Source organism: Danio aesculapii, chromosome 19 (assembly GCF_903798145.1).
Source record: "Danio aesculapii chromosome 19, fDanAes4.1, whole genome shotgun sequence".
NCBI lineage: Eukaryota > Metazoa > Chordata > Actinopteri > Cypriniformes > Danionidae > Danio > Danio aesculapii.
In genome coordinates this window covers 50,171,122-50,186,121 of record NC_079453.1, presented here as the reverse complement: position 1 = coordinate 50,186,121, position 15,000 = coordinate 50,171,122, and the positions used below count along the sequence as shown (strand labels likewise).

Below are 15,000 nucleotides of genomic sequence, written 5' to 3'. Positions count from 1 at the left end.
TGGCGGCGTGCAGGAATTACACTCATTAAGCCATACTGACATGCGATTTCAGAGTGAATATTCAGAGTAGCGGTGAACAATATAGGGAGCGCCTCACAGGCTGTCATTGTTCAGAAATGACCCAATGTGAATATTAAAGCAGCTCAGTAAAGCAGGCTAGGCGGAATAGCGATATTTACTGATGTTCTGTTGTTAAACTAAATATAAATCGACATTATGGATGCTGCAAAAGGCCTTATGAAACTGAAAATAGTCACATCAATCTTTTAGTGGCTGAACAACACTTCTGTGTATATAACCTGTTCGTAAAACAACCCAATCTACATTAGCTCTGCGTGACTAAAATAGATTTAAAACATAACATTACCTGTCTGACAGAAATACTTCAGCCATGGTGTCGCCGTTCCTCCAGCGTGCAAAACTATCTTCAATATTGATCAGGATTTAATAAGTTTAGATTCAGCATTTGTTTTTACTGCTCTCTCTCTCTCTCTCTCTCTCTCTCTCTCTCTCTCTCTCTCTCTCTCTCTCTATCTTGTGTTCAGGTGAATGCGTGTGCACGCCCAAACATCATGTCTGTGTGAACGGATGTGCAGTTGTACAAATCTACATTTGCTGACAGATAGTTTGGGCTACCTATCAGAATTATGGGAATTATCAGCCCGACAATATTTAATTGGATGAACATTTTTAAGTCTTATGCCTCACCCAAAATATAAAAATACATATAAATGCATTTAGATCATTTACTGTAATCATTACTATCAGAATGTGAAGAGACTTTCAACCAGCACAACAACACACGATTCAGAAGACGATCAGCTACTGCACCTTTAATAGTAAGAGATTTAATAACTATAATAGTTTTAATAATAACATTTAATAACTCACTGATGATTAAAGCACATACTATTTGACTAGATATTGTTTTTAAGACGCTAGTATTCAGCTTAAAGTCACATTTAAAGGCTTACCTAGGTTAATTAGGGTAAAGTTAGGGTAATTAGGCAAGTCATAGTATAACAGTGGTTTGTTCTGAAGACAATCAGAAACTAATATTGCTTAAGGGGGCTAATGATATTGAGCTTAAAATGGCTTTAAAATAATTAAAAACTGCTTTTATACTAGCCGAAATAAAACAAATAAGACTTTCTCCGGAAGAAAAAATATTATAGGAAATACTGTGAAAATTTCCTGAATCTGTTCAACATAATCTGGGAAATATTAGAAATTATAGCACAGAATGGCTCATAATTTTGACTTCTACTGTATGTATTTATGTACTCTATATAGTTTCCTAAAAGTGCATTGAAAGCATCTGCAAATGCAAATGTCTACCTTAAAGTTTTATAATAAATATAGTGTCAAAATAAGCATTTTAATGAATGCCGCATTGTCATTGCTCCATCCCGTCACTGTCTTACATGCTCTTAACATCCACCACTGCGTACATATAGTCCGCTCTCGCTTGTTTTACCATAGTAAATGGCAAGATAAAGTGCGTTACCTGCTGTAATCAGGCTTGCTGTCTCGTTATGTCCGCATCATCATCATCATCATCATCTATAGATAATGAGCGCTTCCTCTTCTCCAGTCTATTCACAGTAATACAGTGCGTGATGCAGAAACACCCATGACACACACACTCCGCAGACTCTCCTGCTGCCGTCAGATCCCCAGTGTGTGTGTGTGTGTGTGTGTGTGTTTCTATCTCTCTCGCTTTACCAGCTCTACAACCTGATTGAGTTACATCGCGCGCGCGCACGTAATCTCACACCTTTTCCCGCGTGCACTCCCCCTCTTTAATGACACGCACACACACATTTGGCCCAAATATTAATATTGCATCCATGCACAATGATCCCGAGGCTGATTTAGCCTGTATGATCGCCTTCAAGACAATGCACGAGTCTTGCGTATCGCTAAATGAACTGCGTGCGTCAGATGATAATGATGTGCATGAATGAGATGAGAAAGCCGTGTGTGTGTGTGTGTATGCATGTGTGTATGTGTGTATGCAATCATTACGCCGGCAGACACGTTAATATTTCAGCGTATGGGAGATGTCGCTGTATTCTGGATGAATTTTAATAAGGAAACAATGGTGGATACCCTTGGGTGGATGCATTACAGCTCCATGTGATCGTGATTCAAGGGTGTATGATAATAATAATAGCAATACATTCATTTAAAGCGCCTTTGGTGAAACTCAAGGTCACTGTACAACAGATATAAACCATTTAAATGAATAAACCAGCTGTTAGAATTGAGAAATGATCAAAACCAACAATGCAAAATGGAGCAGCGCAGCTATAAGCAGGATAAATGGAGTGAAATACACAATGCACAATGCAGAAGAGTGTGTGGCAGCAGCTCACCGTGAAGTTCAGGGCTGGAAACCGCGCACTGGTGTCCGGATCCTGCTGTCCAGAGGTTTGCAGACGGAGACTGTCCTCCAGGTCAGTGCAGATGGAGGTGTACTGTAGATCTGCGTGGATCAGCATCAGCGCACGGGGCTACATTGTTCATTTCCTCGCATCCACAACAACACTCCTGTAGCCCCGCCCACCGGCGCTTCTGATTGGCTCGTAGACTCGGGGTGCTTCGCGCGAGCTATATTTAAAGAAAACAGCGCACATCTGCACAGAAGAGATACAGCTGCGGCCGGAAGTTAAGGAGAATTGTTAAAATTGTTTATTAAATTACACATTAATTGTATTTTATTTAGCCTGCATCTACCCCAACTCTAAACCATCGCAGTAATGTACAAACAGTAACTATACCTACCTAGTAATATTCATATTATTTATTAAATGAGACATTAATTGTGTTTTATTAACGTCTATCCCTACCCCAAACCCTCACAGTAATGTAAAAACAGTAATTATACCCAGTAATATTCATATTTATTAAATGAGACATTAATTTTATTATAATAATGTCTACCCCAACATCAACCCTAAACCCAGCCCTCACAGTAATGTAAAAACCGTAATTGTACCAAGTATTTTTCATATTATTTAATAAATGAGACATTAATTGTGTTGTATTAACGTCTACCTCTACTCCAACCATCACAGTAATGTAAAAGCAGTAATTATACCAAGTATTTTTCATATTAGTTATTAAATTACAGATGAATTGTATTATATTAATGTCCACCCCAACCCTAAACTCAAAATCTACCTCTCACAGTAATGTAAAAACAGTAATTATACCAAGTAATATTCATATTATTTATTAAATGACCCATTAATTGTATTTTATTAACGTCTACCCCAACCCCAAACCCTCACAGTAATGTAAAAACAGTAATTATACAGAATACTATTCATATTATTTATTAAATTACACACAATTTGTGTTTTATTAGTCTACCCTAACCTCAAAAGTAAAACTACAATGTAAAAAGCAGAAATTATGCCCAGTAATTTTCATATTATTTATTTAATTGCCCATAATTTGTATTTTATTAATGTTTATCCCAACCTCAACCCTAAACCCATCATCACAGTAATGTAAAAACAGTAATTATACACAATATTATTCATATTATTAATTAAATTACCCATTAATTGTATTTTATTAACGTCTACCCCAACCCCAAACCCTCACAATAATGTAAAAACAGTAATTATAGACAATACTATTCATATTATTTATTAAATTACACATTAATGGTATTTTAATGTCTACCCCAAATCCAGCCATCACAGTAATGTGAAAACCGTAATTGTACCAAGTATTATTCATATTATTTATTAATTGAGATATCAATTGTGATTTATTAACGTCTATCCCTACCACAACCTCTACAGTAATGTATACACAGTATTTAAACCAAGTATTATTCATATTATTTATTAAATGAGACTTTAATTGTATTATATTAATGTCTACCCCAATCCTAAACTCAAAATCTACCACTCACAGTAATGTAAAAACAGTAATTATACAGAGTATTGTTTATATTATTTATTAAATTAGACATTAATTGTTTTTTTTAATGTCTATCCCTACCACAAACCCTCACAGTAATGTAAAAGCAGTAATTATATAATTATACCCAGTAATATTCATATTATTTATTGAATTATACATTAATTGTATTATAATAATGTCTACCCCAACCACAACCCTAAACTCAGCCATCACAGTAATGTAAAAACAGTAATTATACCCAGTAATATTCATATTATTTATCAAATTATACATTAATTGTATTTCAATGTCTACCCCAACCTCAACCCTGAACTCAGCCATCACAGTAATGTAAAAACCGTAATTGTACCAAGTATTATTCATATTATTTATTAAATGAGACATTAATTGTATTATATTAATGTCTACCCCAATCCTAAACTCAAAATCTACCCCTCACAGTAATGTAAAAACAGTAATTATACCAAGTAATATTCATATTATTTATTAAATGACCTTTTAATTGTATTTTATTAACATCTACCCCAACCCAAAACCCTCACAGTAATGTAAAACAGTAATTATACAGAGTATTGTTTATATTATTTATTAAATTACACATTACATTGTATTTTAACAATGTCTACCACGACCCCAACCATCATCATATAATTGGTAATAGTATTAATAATTAATTCTAAAATAATTAGGGTTTTGAAGCAATGTTGGGTCAATACAGAAATGTACTGTAAAATAACGGGCATTAAATTACAGAAATTTACTGTAAAATAACTGACATTAAATTACATAAATGTACTGTAAAATAACGGCCGTTAAATTACAGAAATTTACTGTCAAATAAAGGCCATTAAATTACAGAAATTTACTGTAAAATAACAGCCATTAAATTACAGAAATTTACTGTCAAATAACGGCCGTTAAATTACAGAAATTTACTGTCAAATAACGGCCGTTAAATTACAGAAATTTACTGTAAAATAACTGACATTAAATTACATAAATGTACTGTAAAATAACGGCCGTTAAATTACAGAAATTTACTGTCAAATAAAGGCCATTAAATTACAGAAATTTACTGTAAAATGACGGGCATTAAATTACAGAAATTTACTGTAAAATAACTGACATTAAATTACATAAATGTACTGTAAAATAACGGCCGTTAAATTACAGAAATTTACTGTCAAATAAAGGCCATTAAATTACAGAAATTTACTGTAAAATAACAGCCATTAAATTACAGAAATTTACTGTAAAATAACGGCCGTTAAATTACAGAAATTTACTGTCAAATAACGGCCGTTAAATTACAGAAATTTACTGTAAAATAACTGACATTAAATTACAGAAATGTACTGTAAAATAACGGCCATTAAATTACAGAAATTTACTGTCAAATAAAGGCCATTAAATTACAGAAATTTACTGTAAAATAACAGCCATTAAATTACAGAAATTTACTGTAAAATAACGGCCGTTAAATTACAGAAATTTACTGTCAAATAACGGCCGTTAAATTACAGAAATTTACTGTAAAATAACGGCCATTAAATTACAGAAATTTACTGTAAAATAACTGACATTAAATTACAGAAATGTACTGTAAAATAACGGCCTTTAAATTACAGAAATTTACTGTAAAATAACGGCCGTTAAATTACAGAAATTTACTGTAAAATAACGGCCTTTAAATTACAGAAATTTACTGTAAAATAACGGCCGTTAAATTACATAAATTTACTGTAAATAACGGCCGTTAAATTACAGAAATTTACTGTAAAATAACGGCCGTTAAATTACAGAAATTTACTGTAAAATAACGGCCGTTAAATTACAGAAATTTACTGTAAAATCACGGCCGTTAAATTACAGAAATTTACTGTAAAATAACGGGCTTTAAATTACAGAAATTTACTGTAAAATAACGGCCGTTAAATTACAGAAATGTACTGTAAAATAATGGAAATTAAATTACAAAAATGTACTGTAAAATAACGGCCGTTAAATTACAGAAATGTACTGTAAAATAATGGAAATTAAATTACAGAAATTTACTGTAAAATAACGGCCATTAAATTACAGAAATTTACTGTAAAAAAACGGCCATTAAATTACATAAATTTACTGTAAAATAACGGCCGTTAAATTACAGAAATTTACTGTAAAATAACGGCCGTTAAATTACAGAAATTTACTGTAAAATCACGGCCGTTAAATTACAGAAATTTACTGTAAAATAACGGCCGTTAAATTACAGAAATGTACTGTAAAATAATGGAAATTAAATTACAGAAATGTACTGTAAAATAATGGAAATTAAATTACAGAAATTTACTGTAAAATAACGGCCGTTAAATTACAGAAATTTACTGTAAAATCACGGCCGTTAAATTACAGAAATTTACTGTAAAATAACGGCCGTTAAATTACAGAAATGTACTGTAAAATAATGGAAATTAAATTACAGAAATGTACTGTAAAATAACGGCCGTTAAATTACAGAAATGTACTGTAAAATAATGGAAATTAAATTACAGAAATTTACTGTAAAATAACGGCCTTTAAATTACAGAAATTTACTGTAAAATAACGGCCGTTAAATTACAGAAATTTACTGCAAAATAACGGCTGTTAAATTACAGAAATGTACTGTAAAATAATGGAAATTAAATTACAGAAATGTACTGTAAAATAACGGCCGTTAAATTACAGAAATGTACTGTAAAATAATGGAAATTAAATTACAGAAATTTACTGTAAAATAACGGCCGTTAAATTACATAAATTTACTGTAAAATAACGGCCTTCAAATTACAGAAATTTACTGTAAAATAATGGCCGTTAAATTACAGAAATTTACTGTAAAATAACAGTCATTAAATTACAGAAATTTACTGTAAAATAACAGTCATTAAATTACAGAAATTTACTGTAAAATAACGCACATTAAATTACAGAAATTTACTGTAAAATAACGGCCATTAAATTACAGAAATTTACTGTAAAATAACTGACATTAAATTACAGAAATGTACTGTAAAATAATGGAAATTAAATTACAGAAATTTACTGTAAAATAACGGCTGTTAAATTACAGAAATTTACTGTAAAATAACGGCCGTTAAATTACAGAAATGTACTGTAAAATAATGGAAATTAAATTACAGAAATTTACTGTAAAATAACGGCCGTTAAATTACAGAAATTTACTGTAAAATAATGGAAATTAAATTACAGAAATTTACTGTAAAATAATGGAAATTAAATTACAGAAATTTACTGTAAAATAATGGAAATTAAATTACAGAAATTTACTGTCAAATAACGGCCATTAAATTACAGAAATTTACTGTAAAATAATGGAAATTAAATTACAGAAATTTACTGTCAAATAACGGCTGTTAAATTACAGAAACCCCAGCTGCCGGAAATAAAGCGTAAAATTACAGATTTTTTTAACAGTGTGCAGAAACCCTGTGGGTCTCAACTGGAAATTATTTCACCTTCTATTGGTTGCATAATAAAACCAACAAACCATGTCCTTAAGTGAACTAGAAACTATTAAATGTGCTATTTTTATGGTTAAAGTTTGATCATTTACAAGGTATTAATGGGGTAGATTATTTGTAGTTGTTAGAATTTCCTTTCTTAGAGTTTCTATAGTTTAATTTTTCTGGACAGCCAGTTTTTAGCTAATTTAGTTTTTTTTTCCAAATGTCTTTTCGCAGACATTTTAGGCTAAAATAGGTATTTGAACCTAAGATTTCAATATTTAGCCTACTAAAAAAACAATTTCCAAAGAATATATCTTTGCTTATGTTAGATTATAAATGTTAGAAATACTCAAAACTAGATCAATCTCACATTTTATTTTGTAAGACGAATGTAATATATTTACTATAATATATACACTATACGATTTTAAAAATAATAATAATAATATCAAAAAAGCATAAAAGACATTTATTGTACAGATAAAATAAGCAAAAGCACACATGTAATTAATAGTGTCCAGGTTTATGTCCAAAATAAGATATATACTGTAAAACACTCAATCATTAGATTAAATTATAGTAAAATTAGGTGTAAATTCAGTAGCAGTGTCTCTGAACAGAAGGGTTTATTAGGCTACAGCATAGTGTTAAAGGCAGAACGGTTTTTTTGGCACAGTTTATGAATAAAAACGCACATGTGCAGATAAAAAGTGGCAATTTTGTTAATCTGCTTCCCTCTTGTGGCCAAACTGAGAAATCACATAATAAAAATGCTCTAAATCCAGTTATAAAACACACACAAGATATCTCAAAATATAAGAATTTAATCAATTATTTTACAATCATGTTCAAATATTAAGATTGAAATAAAAAAAATGCATTGCAAAAATGATCTTATTTGTGTGTCCCTTATGCATTTTTTGCTTTTGACAAGTGATGAGTTTGTAACGCTGGTCTGGTGATGATTATTGAGTTTTAGTAGTGAGCAGGTAAAGTTTCTCTGTGAGTGAATCCAGTCCCCATGATCTGTGCTTCTCCTCCAAGCCACCCACACTCTGCAGAAGGTCAATATTACAGCTTCCTCCTGGAAAAACAGAGAAGATTACTGGATGAATTATACAGGAGTAAAGCAAATAATGCATAGTAATAATACACAATAATAATTACATAATAATAATACATAATAATAACAAATAATGGATAATAATAATAATAATAATAATAATAAATAACAATAATAACAACAAATGATACATAATAATTACATAATAATAATAAATAGTAACAAATAATGCAATAATAATAATAATAATAATAATAATAATAATAACAAATAATGCAAAATAATAATAATAATAATAATAATAATAACAACAAATAATGCAAAGTAATAATACCCAATAATAATGACAATAACAACAACAACAATAGTAATAAGAAATAATGCATAATAATAGCAACTAATTGATAATAATTACTTAATTATATGCATAATAATAATAATAACAATAGCAACAAATAATGCGTAAATGAAAACAGGTCAATGACCTAAACTCACCGAATACAGTTTTAATGTCGACCTCTGACACAAAGAATGGTGGACCTGCATGTCAGATGTGGCATTTGTTATTATTGCATATTTTTATAAACATTTCAACCATTAGTAACATAAACAATAGCAAAGTAAAATAATATATATATATATATATATATATAATTTTATTTTACTTTAAATATTATTATTATTATTATTATTTATTTAATTTTCACTAATTAGCATTGTAAAATAATAATCTTATTGTTGGTTTGCTTTGATATGTTTATATATATTAGGTCAAAACAAACTTATTTTTGATGAGATTAATTGTGATTAATATTAAGTAAATAATTTTGTACCTTCATAAAGCTCAGGATTATATTCCAGCGTGTCCAGCAGATATCTGCAGTCGCTGCTCATTAAAGACACTAGCAGACTCGCATACCTGCAAATACAGTTACACTCATCAATAAATAATCCATTCATTCATTTTCCTTAAGCTTAGTCCCTTTATTCATCAGGGTTCGCCACAGGAGAATGAACCACCAACTATTCCAGAATATGTTTTACACAGCGGATGCCTTTCCAGCTGCAACCCAGTACTGGGAAACACCCATACTACTCATTCTCTCTCTGACACACACACACAAACACTGCAGCCAGTTTAGTTGATCAATTCCCCTATGGCGCATGTGTTTGGACTCTGGGGGAAACCGGAGCACCGTGTCACCACTAAATAAAAAAATACAGACGTTAAATATTAATTTAACACTTACTTTTGCCGGTCACGTGGGTTTATAGCCACCAGTGCTCCTCGATCCCAGATTCCTCCAAAGTGTCCTGCAACAGCACTGGATATATGGACAAAAACACATCTGTTAATGGACAGTTTAGTATTTTTCCTTACCTTTTCTGTTTATTTACGGTGGTGAATTGCATTATGGGATGTTGATCTCTGCTCTGTGCACTTCTGATGTTGAAAAATTCAACTCTACAGTTTAATAAAGTGAATTTAAGTGACATTTTTGTGGTTTAAAATAATAATATAATGTAGAATATCTAGAGAAATGAGTGTATAAAATAACAGGAAATGTGCTGCAGATTATTATGAGGTGTTTGTAGAGTAATGAACAACACCAACACAGACAATACAGCACTGCAGACTATTCATAATCACAATAAAAGTCACTTTATTGAACATTTCAAGGTTAAAAAATGATCAAAATCCCATAATGCAAGAAATAAATGAGCAAAAAATAAAAACATGAATATTAAAATATGTGAAACTGCTTATTTACGGGTATTTTTACAGTGTAGATAAGAATGTACACTGCAAAAATGCCTTTCTTGCATAGAGTTTATGTCTTGTTTCTTGTCCAAATATCTAAATATTCTTAATTCAAGAAGCATTTTCTAGACAAGTAAAAAATATAGTCTTGTTTTCAGAAATAATGAGTCAAAATTAAGTGAGTTTTTCATTAAAACAAGCAAAATAATCTCAATGTGGTCAGCAAAATAATCTAGTCTTAACTTTGAGATAACATCAATTTGCTCACCCCATTGGCAAATCATTTAGCTTGTTTTAACCCATATATATATATATATATATATATATATATATATATATATATATATATATATATATATATATATATATATATATATATATATATATATATATATATATATATATATATACACATTAGATGTCGCCTACCCTGTTGTTGTCTATTGGAAGGAATGCATCAATAGAGCCGCCATTTTAGTACAGGGTAGAGCTCCTTTGAAATGAATGCGGGACCAAGCTGCAGTGGAGGACTGTGGCCATCCAGAGCCAGAGAAATGCACATATACACATATATCTATGATCGGGAGTTTCCCCGGAGGTTAGTATGCAATATATATTTTTTTAATTACAAAACTTATCATTTTACATCACTTTTCTACATTGATGGATCAGTGATCGCTCAGGCATTCCTGATAAAAAGCTTGTGTTTGTGAGGATGGAAATGTACTATCCACCCTCCCTGTTAAATTAGATCTTATCTGTGTCCTGAAACACTCCTGCTTTCACTTCTCTTACTGAGGGAGGGAGTGATTCGTTTGTGAATGAATCTCCGTTATGAACGACTCCTTCACTAGCCGACAATAATACAAGTTTCCGGCACCACAGCATCTTGTTGTTCCTTTTTCTTTTGCATTGTTTGCTGATTTTATTCAACAAAACTAGCATAAGCCGAGTGTTTAGTGCGAGATGGTGCTACTTTGCCTCATGGTGAATGCAGTAAGTGACTGTATTATCATCAATAACATTACCTGTTAAGCACAAAAATGAATAACATACAAAAACGTAAAAAACTACATCTTCCCTATGAAATGTTCTGCCTTTGTGCTTTGTTTTCTTTGTTTGTTTGTTACTACACCCATACACAGCGCTAAAGTCCAGCATCTTCACCTAGTAACACTGTCTTGACTAGTGCGGTCCTGGGAGCACTGTACAAATATGGCGGCGCTATTGACACATGCTCAGGGTCCGTATGCGATATCTAGTGTATATATCTATGGTTTTAACCAAAAACTCACTTCATTTTGACTCATTATTTCTGAAAACAAGACAACATTAATAACTCGTCTAGAAAATGCTTCTTGATTTAAGACATTTTTAGATATTTGGACTAGAAACAAGACAAAAACTCTAAGTAAGAGAAGCATTTTCGCAGTGTCTTTTATATGCTTGCTCATCTAAAATTAGAAAGTATAAAAGCATACCTGGAGAACTTGTATAAATCACACTGATAGATGGAGATCTTTCCATCTGTGCTCTGCGAACAAGGAAAATGCATTAGTGGTGAGGACAAAACCCTGATGCATTAATAAAAGCTGTAGCGCTGCTTAGTAAGAGTGATGAATACTATCATGACAAATACTATTCTTACTTTATATATATATATATATATATAGTCCAAACACATGCACTACAGGTGAACTGATGAACTAAAATGGCCATAGTGTATGAGTGTGTGTGTGAATGAGCGTATATGGGTGTTTCCCAGTACTGGGTTCCATCTGCTACGTAAAACATATGCTGGAAAAGTTGGCGGTTCATTTCGCTGTGGCGACCCCTGATAAATAAGAGACTAAGTCGAAGGAAATTTTAGAATAATTCCATACATTGTAATGTCTGTTATTATTTTGTTTATTTACAGCTGTGAATTGCATTATGGGATGTTGATCTCTGCTCTGTCCACTTTTGATGCTGAGAATTCGACAGTTTAATAAAGTGATTTTTAGTGACAGTTTAGTAGCTTGAGATAATATAATGTATAAGAAATAAATAATATCTAGAGAAATGAGTCTGTAAAATAACACCAAACCCAGACAATATATCATAATAAACAAAGATCAAGATCCCATAATGCAATTCAAAAGGATAAATAATTGGAGAAAATATTTTAATAAAACCATAAATAATTACAAAATACACCAAATAAACTGCTAAAATACAGATATTTTTTACACTGTAGATGGGACTTGGTTTTGGATGGCCAAAAAATAATCTCAGTGTATGATTTAAGGATACAGTAATGCTTTCTGGCTGATTTTATCCTTAAGAGATGTTCAGATACCTTGAAAAGCTTTGCTCCAGGAATATCTGCCACTGCTTCTTCATTATACGCCAGGTTTTGCTCTTGAAAAAACTCTTTAATTCCTTTTTCAGAAATTTCAACTCCAACAACCGTGTGACCCATATCAGCCAGCCTGAGAAAACAAATGTGACTGTTTCAGTGAGCTTAAAGAAGATTTTTAATGTTCTTCTTTAAAACAAGACACTATATCTTACCATTTCATATCTACAGCCTTTCCACAAAGCGGGAAGAACAACCGAACATCCTTTCGTCCACATATGAGTTTGTCCACGTTGTCTTTCAGCAAACTTAACAACAAAAATAAAACCAAGATAGACGCTTTATTGTTATTGTAATAATATTACAGCAAAATTTTGTTTTGGCAGACCCAAGAGCAATAAGAAATACAAGAATAAACAAAATCATCAACTAAAAGATAAGTGCTCGAAACTTTAATAGATATAATAACCCAGTCCTGGGCGTCATGGTAGCGCAGTGGGTAGCACGATCACCTCACAGCAAGAAGGTCGCTGGTTCGAGCTGGGTCAGTTGGCATTTCTGTGTGGAGTTTGCATGTTCTCCCTGTGTTGGCGTGGGTTTCCTCCGGGTGCTCCGGTTTCACCCACAAGCCCAAAGACGTGTGGTATAGGTGAATTGGGTAAGCTAAATTGTTCATAGTGTATGTATGTGAATGAGTGTAAATGGATGTTTCCCAGTGATGGGTTGCAGCTGGAAGGGCATCCGCTGCGTAAAACATATGCTGGATTAGTTGGCGGTTCATTCCGCTGTGGTGACCCCAGATTAATAAAGGGACTGAGCCGAAAAGAAAATGAATGAATGAACCCAAGTCCTGGTTTAAAAGTGTTTAATGCATTAGTAATGCAAGTAAAGTGTCTAATTTAAAGTTTCAAGTGCATTCAGCAAAATTAAAGGTAAATATGTCTAATAAAATATGAAGAAATACTATAATAAAATAATGCTGATCATCATTATTCAGCAGAACATGCCTTTATATAGAAAGCAAGCAACATACTTATTTTAAGTTGTTGTTGTTATTAAAATATATCAAATAATCTGATTAAATATGATTCTTGAAATTACTGAAAATTAAGTTTTTTAATACACACAGCTGAAATCAGAATTATTAAACCCCCTTTGAAATAGTTTTTCTTTTTCAAATATTTCCCAAATGATGTTGAACAGATTCAGGAAATTTTCACAGTATGTCTCATAATATTTTTTCTTCTGGAGAAAGTCTTATTTGTTTTATTTCGGCTAGAATAAAAGCAGTTTTTAATTTTTTAAACACCATTTTAGGACAATATTATTAGCCCCTTTAAGCTATATTTCTTTCAATATAATGATACTATTAAATGCTACTTTAAGTTGTACAGAAGTGTCTAGAAGAATATCTAGTCTAATATTATTTACTGTCATCATGACAAAGAGAAAACAAATCAGTTATTAGAGATGAGTTATTAACACTATTATGATTAGAAATGTGTTGAAGAAATCTGCTCTCCGTTAAACAGAAAGTAGGGGGGAAAAACAGGGGGCTAATAATTCTGACTTCAACTATATATATATATATATATATATATATATATATATATATATATATATATATATATATATATAATTTATTTATTTTTTTTTTTTAGTGGGTGTCTTCTGTAAATCATGGTAAAAAAATTACTGGTTTTTAATTCATTGCATTAAAATGTTATTTTAAGCATCAACACAATAAATGTGCAATGCATCCATTTTTCTGCATTAGAATGTGTCCTGTACAATTATACATAATTAAAAAGGCCACATTTAAATGCACAAAAAATGCATGCATTGCACATTTACTGTTTTGATGCTTTTAAGAAAAGGCACAAAGGCAACCTACGGTAAGGGATATTCAAAGTAACTCTACATGACTCTTCTACACACTTATGGGTAATTCAAAATAATAATTACGCATTCATAAGTGACAATGAATGGAGTTGTATAATAAAGTGGACATATTATGCTGCTTTTTACAAGATGTGAAATGCGTCTCTGATGTCTCTAGAGTGTGTAGTGAAGTTTCAGCTCAAAATAGCTCACAGATAATGTTCTCTAACGCTCTGAAACTGACCCTTTTAGGCTTTGATCCTAATTGTGGTGTTTTGGTGACTGTCGCTTTAAATGCAAATGAGATTGAGCTCTTTTCAGAATTCGGCACAGCTACAAACACATGTGCAGATATATATATATATATATATATATATATATATATATATATATTATAATTATTTTAAATTGTGTGAGTTTGTGTGTTTACTTGTGCACATCAGATCTGTGGAAACCGGTTCTTCCCTCCTGCCAGCGGTTCTCCCACTCGGACAGATCCATCAAACGGTTGGCCTGCCCA

At 31.6% G+C, this 15,000-nt stretch overlaps 2 protein-coding genes across 3 annotated transcripts in view; both read right to left on the bottom strand.

Moving 5' to 3' along the window:
- ext1c (exostoses (multiple) 1c) overlaps nucleotides 1–2,548 on the bottom strand; it is a 122,460-nt gene extending 119,912 nt beyond the window's left edge. Inside the window, exon 1 of one of the 2 annotated variants that reach the window (XM_056479430.1) lies at nucleotides 2,379–2,548. The gene's annotated coding sequence lies outside the window, so the exon portion shown is untranslated. Of the gene's footprint in view, nucleotides 1–1,507; nucleotides 1,670–2,378 lie in introns of those variants that run through there. The other variant, XM_056479431.1, reaches the window with a different exon arrangement.
- Nucleotides 2,549–8,244: 5,696 nt separating this feature from the next.
- Nucleotides 8,245–15,000, bottom strand: part of tpmt.1 (thiopurine S-methyltransferase, tandem duplicate 1) — a 9,054-nt gene continuing 2,298 nt past the window's right edge. The window contains exons 2-9 of the mRNA XM_056479479.1: nucleotides 14,911–15,000; nucleotides 12,815–12,907; nucleotides 12,600–12,732; nucleotides 11,743–11,795; nucleotides 9,750–9,824; nucleotides 9,333–9,418; nucleotides 8,995–9,039; nucleotides 8,245–8,520 (exon numbers count right to left, since the gene is read on the bottom strand). The exon at nucleotides 14,911–15,000 is cut by the window's right edge and continues 14 nt beyond it. Of these exons, the coding sequence (XP_056335454.1) occupies nucleotides 8,402–8,520; nucleotides 8,995–9,039; nucleotides 9,333–9,418; nucleotides 9,750–9,824; nucleotides 11,743–11,795; nucleotides 12,600–12,732; nucleotides 12,815–12,907; nucleotides 14,911–15,000 (694 nt within the window). The 3' untranslated portion in view covers nucleotides 8,245–8,401. The remainder of the gene's footprint in view (nucleotides 8,521–8,994; nucleotides 9,040–9,332; nucleotides 9,419–9,749; nucleotides 9,825–11,742; nucleotides 11,796–12,599; nucleotides 12,733–12,814; nucleotides 12,908–14,910) is intronic.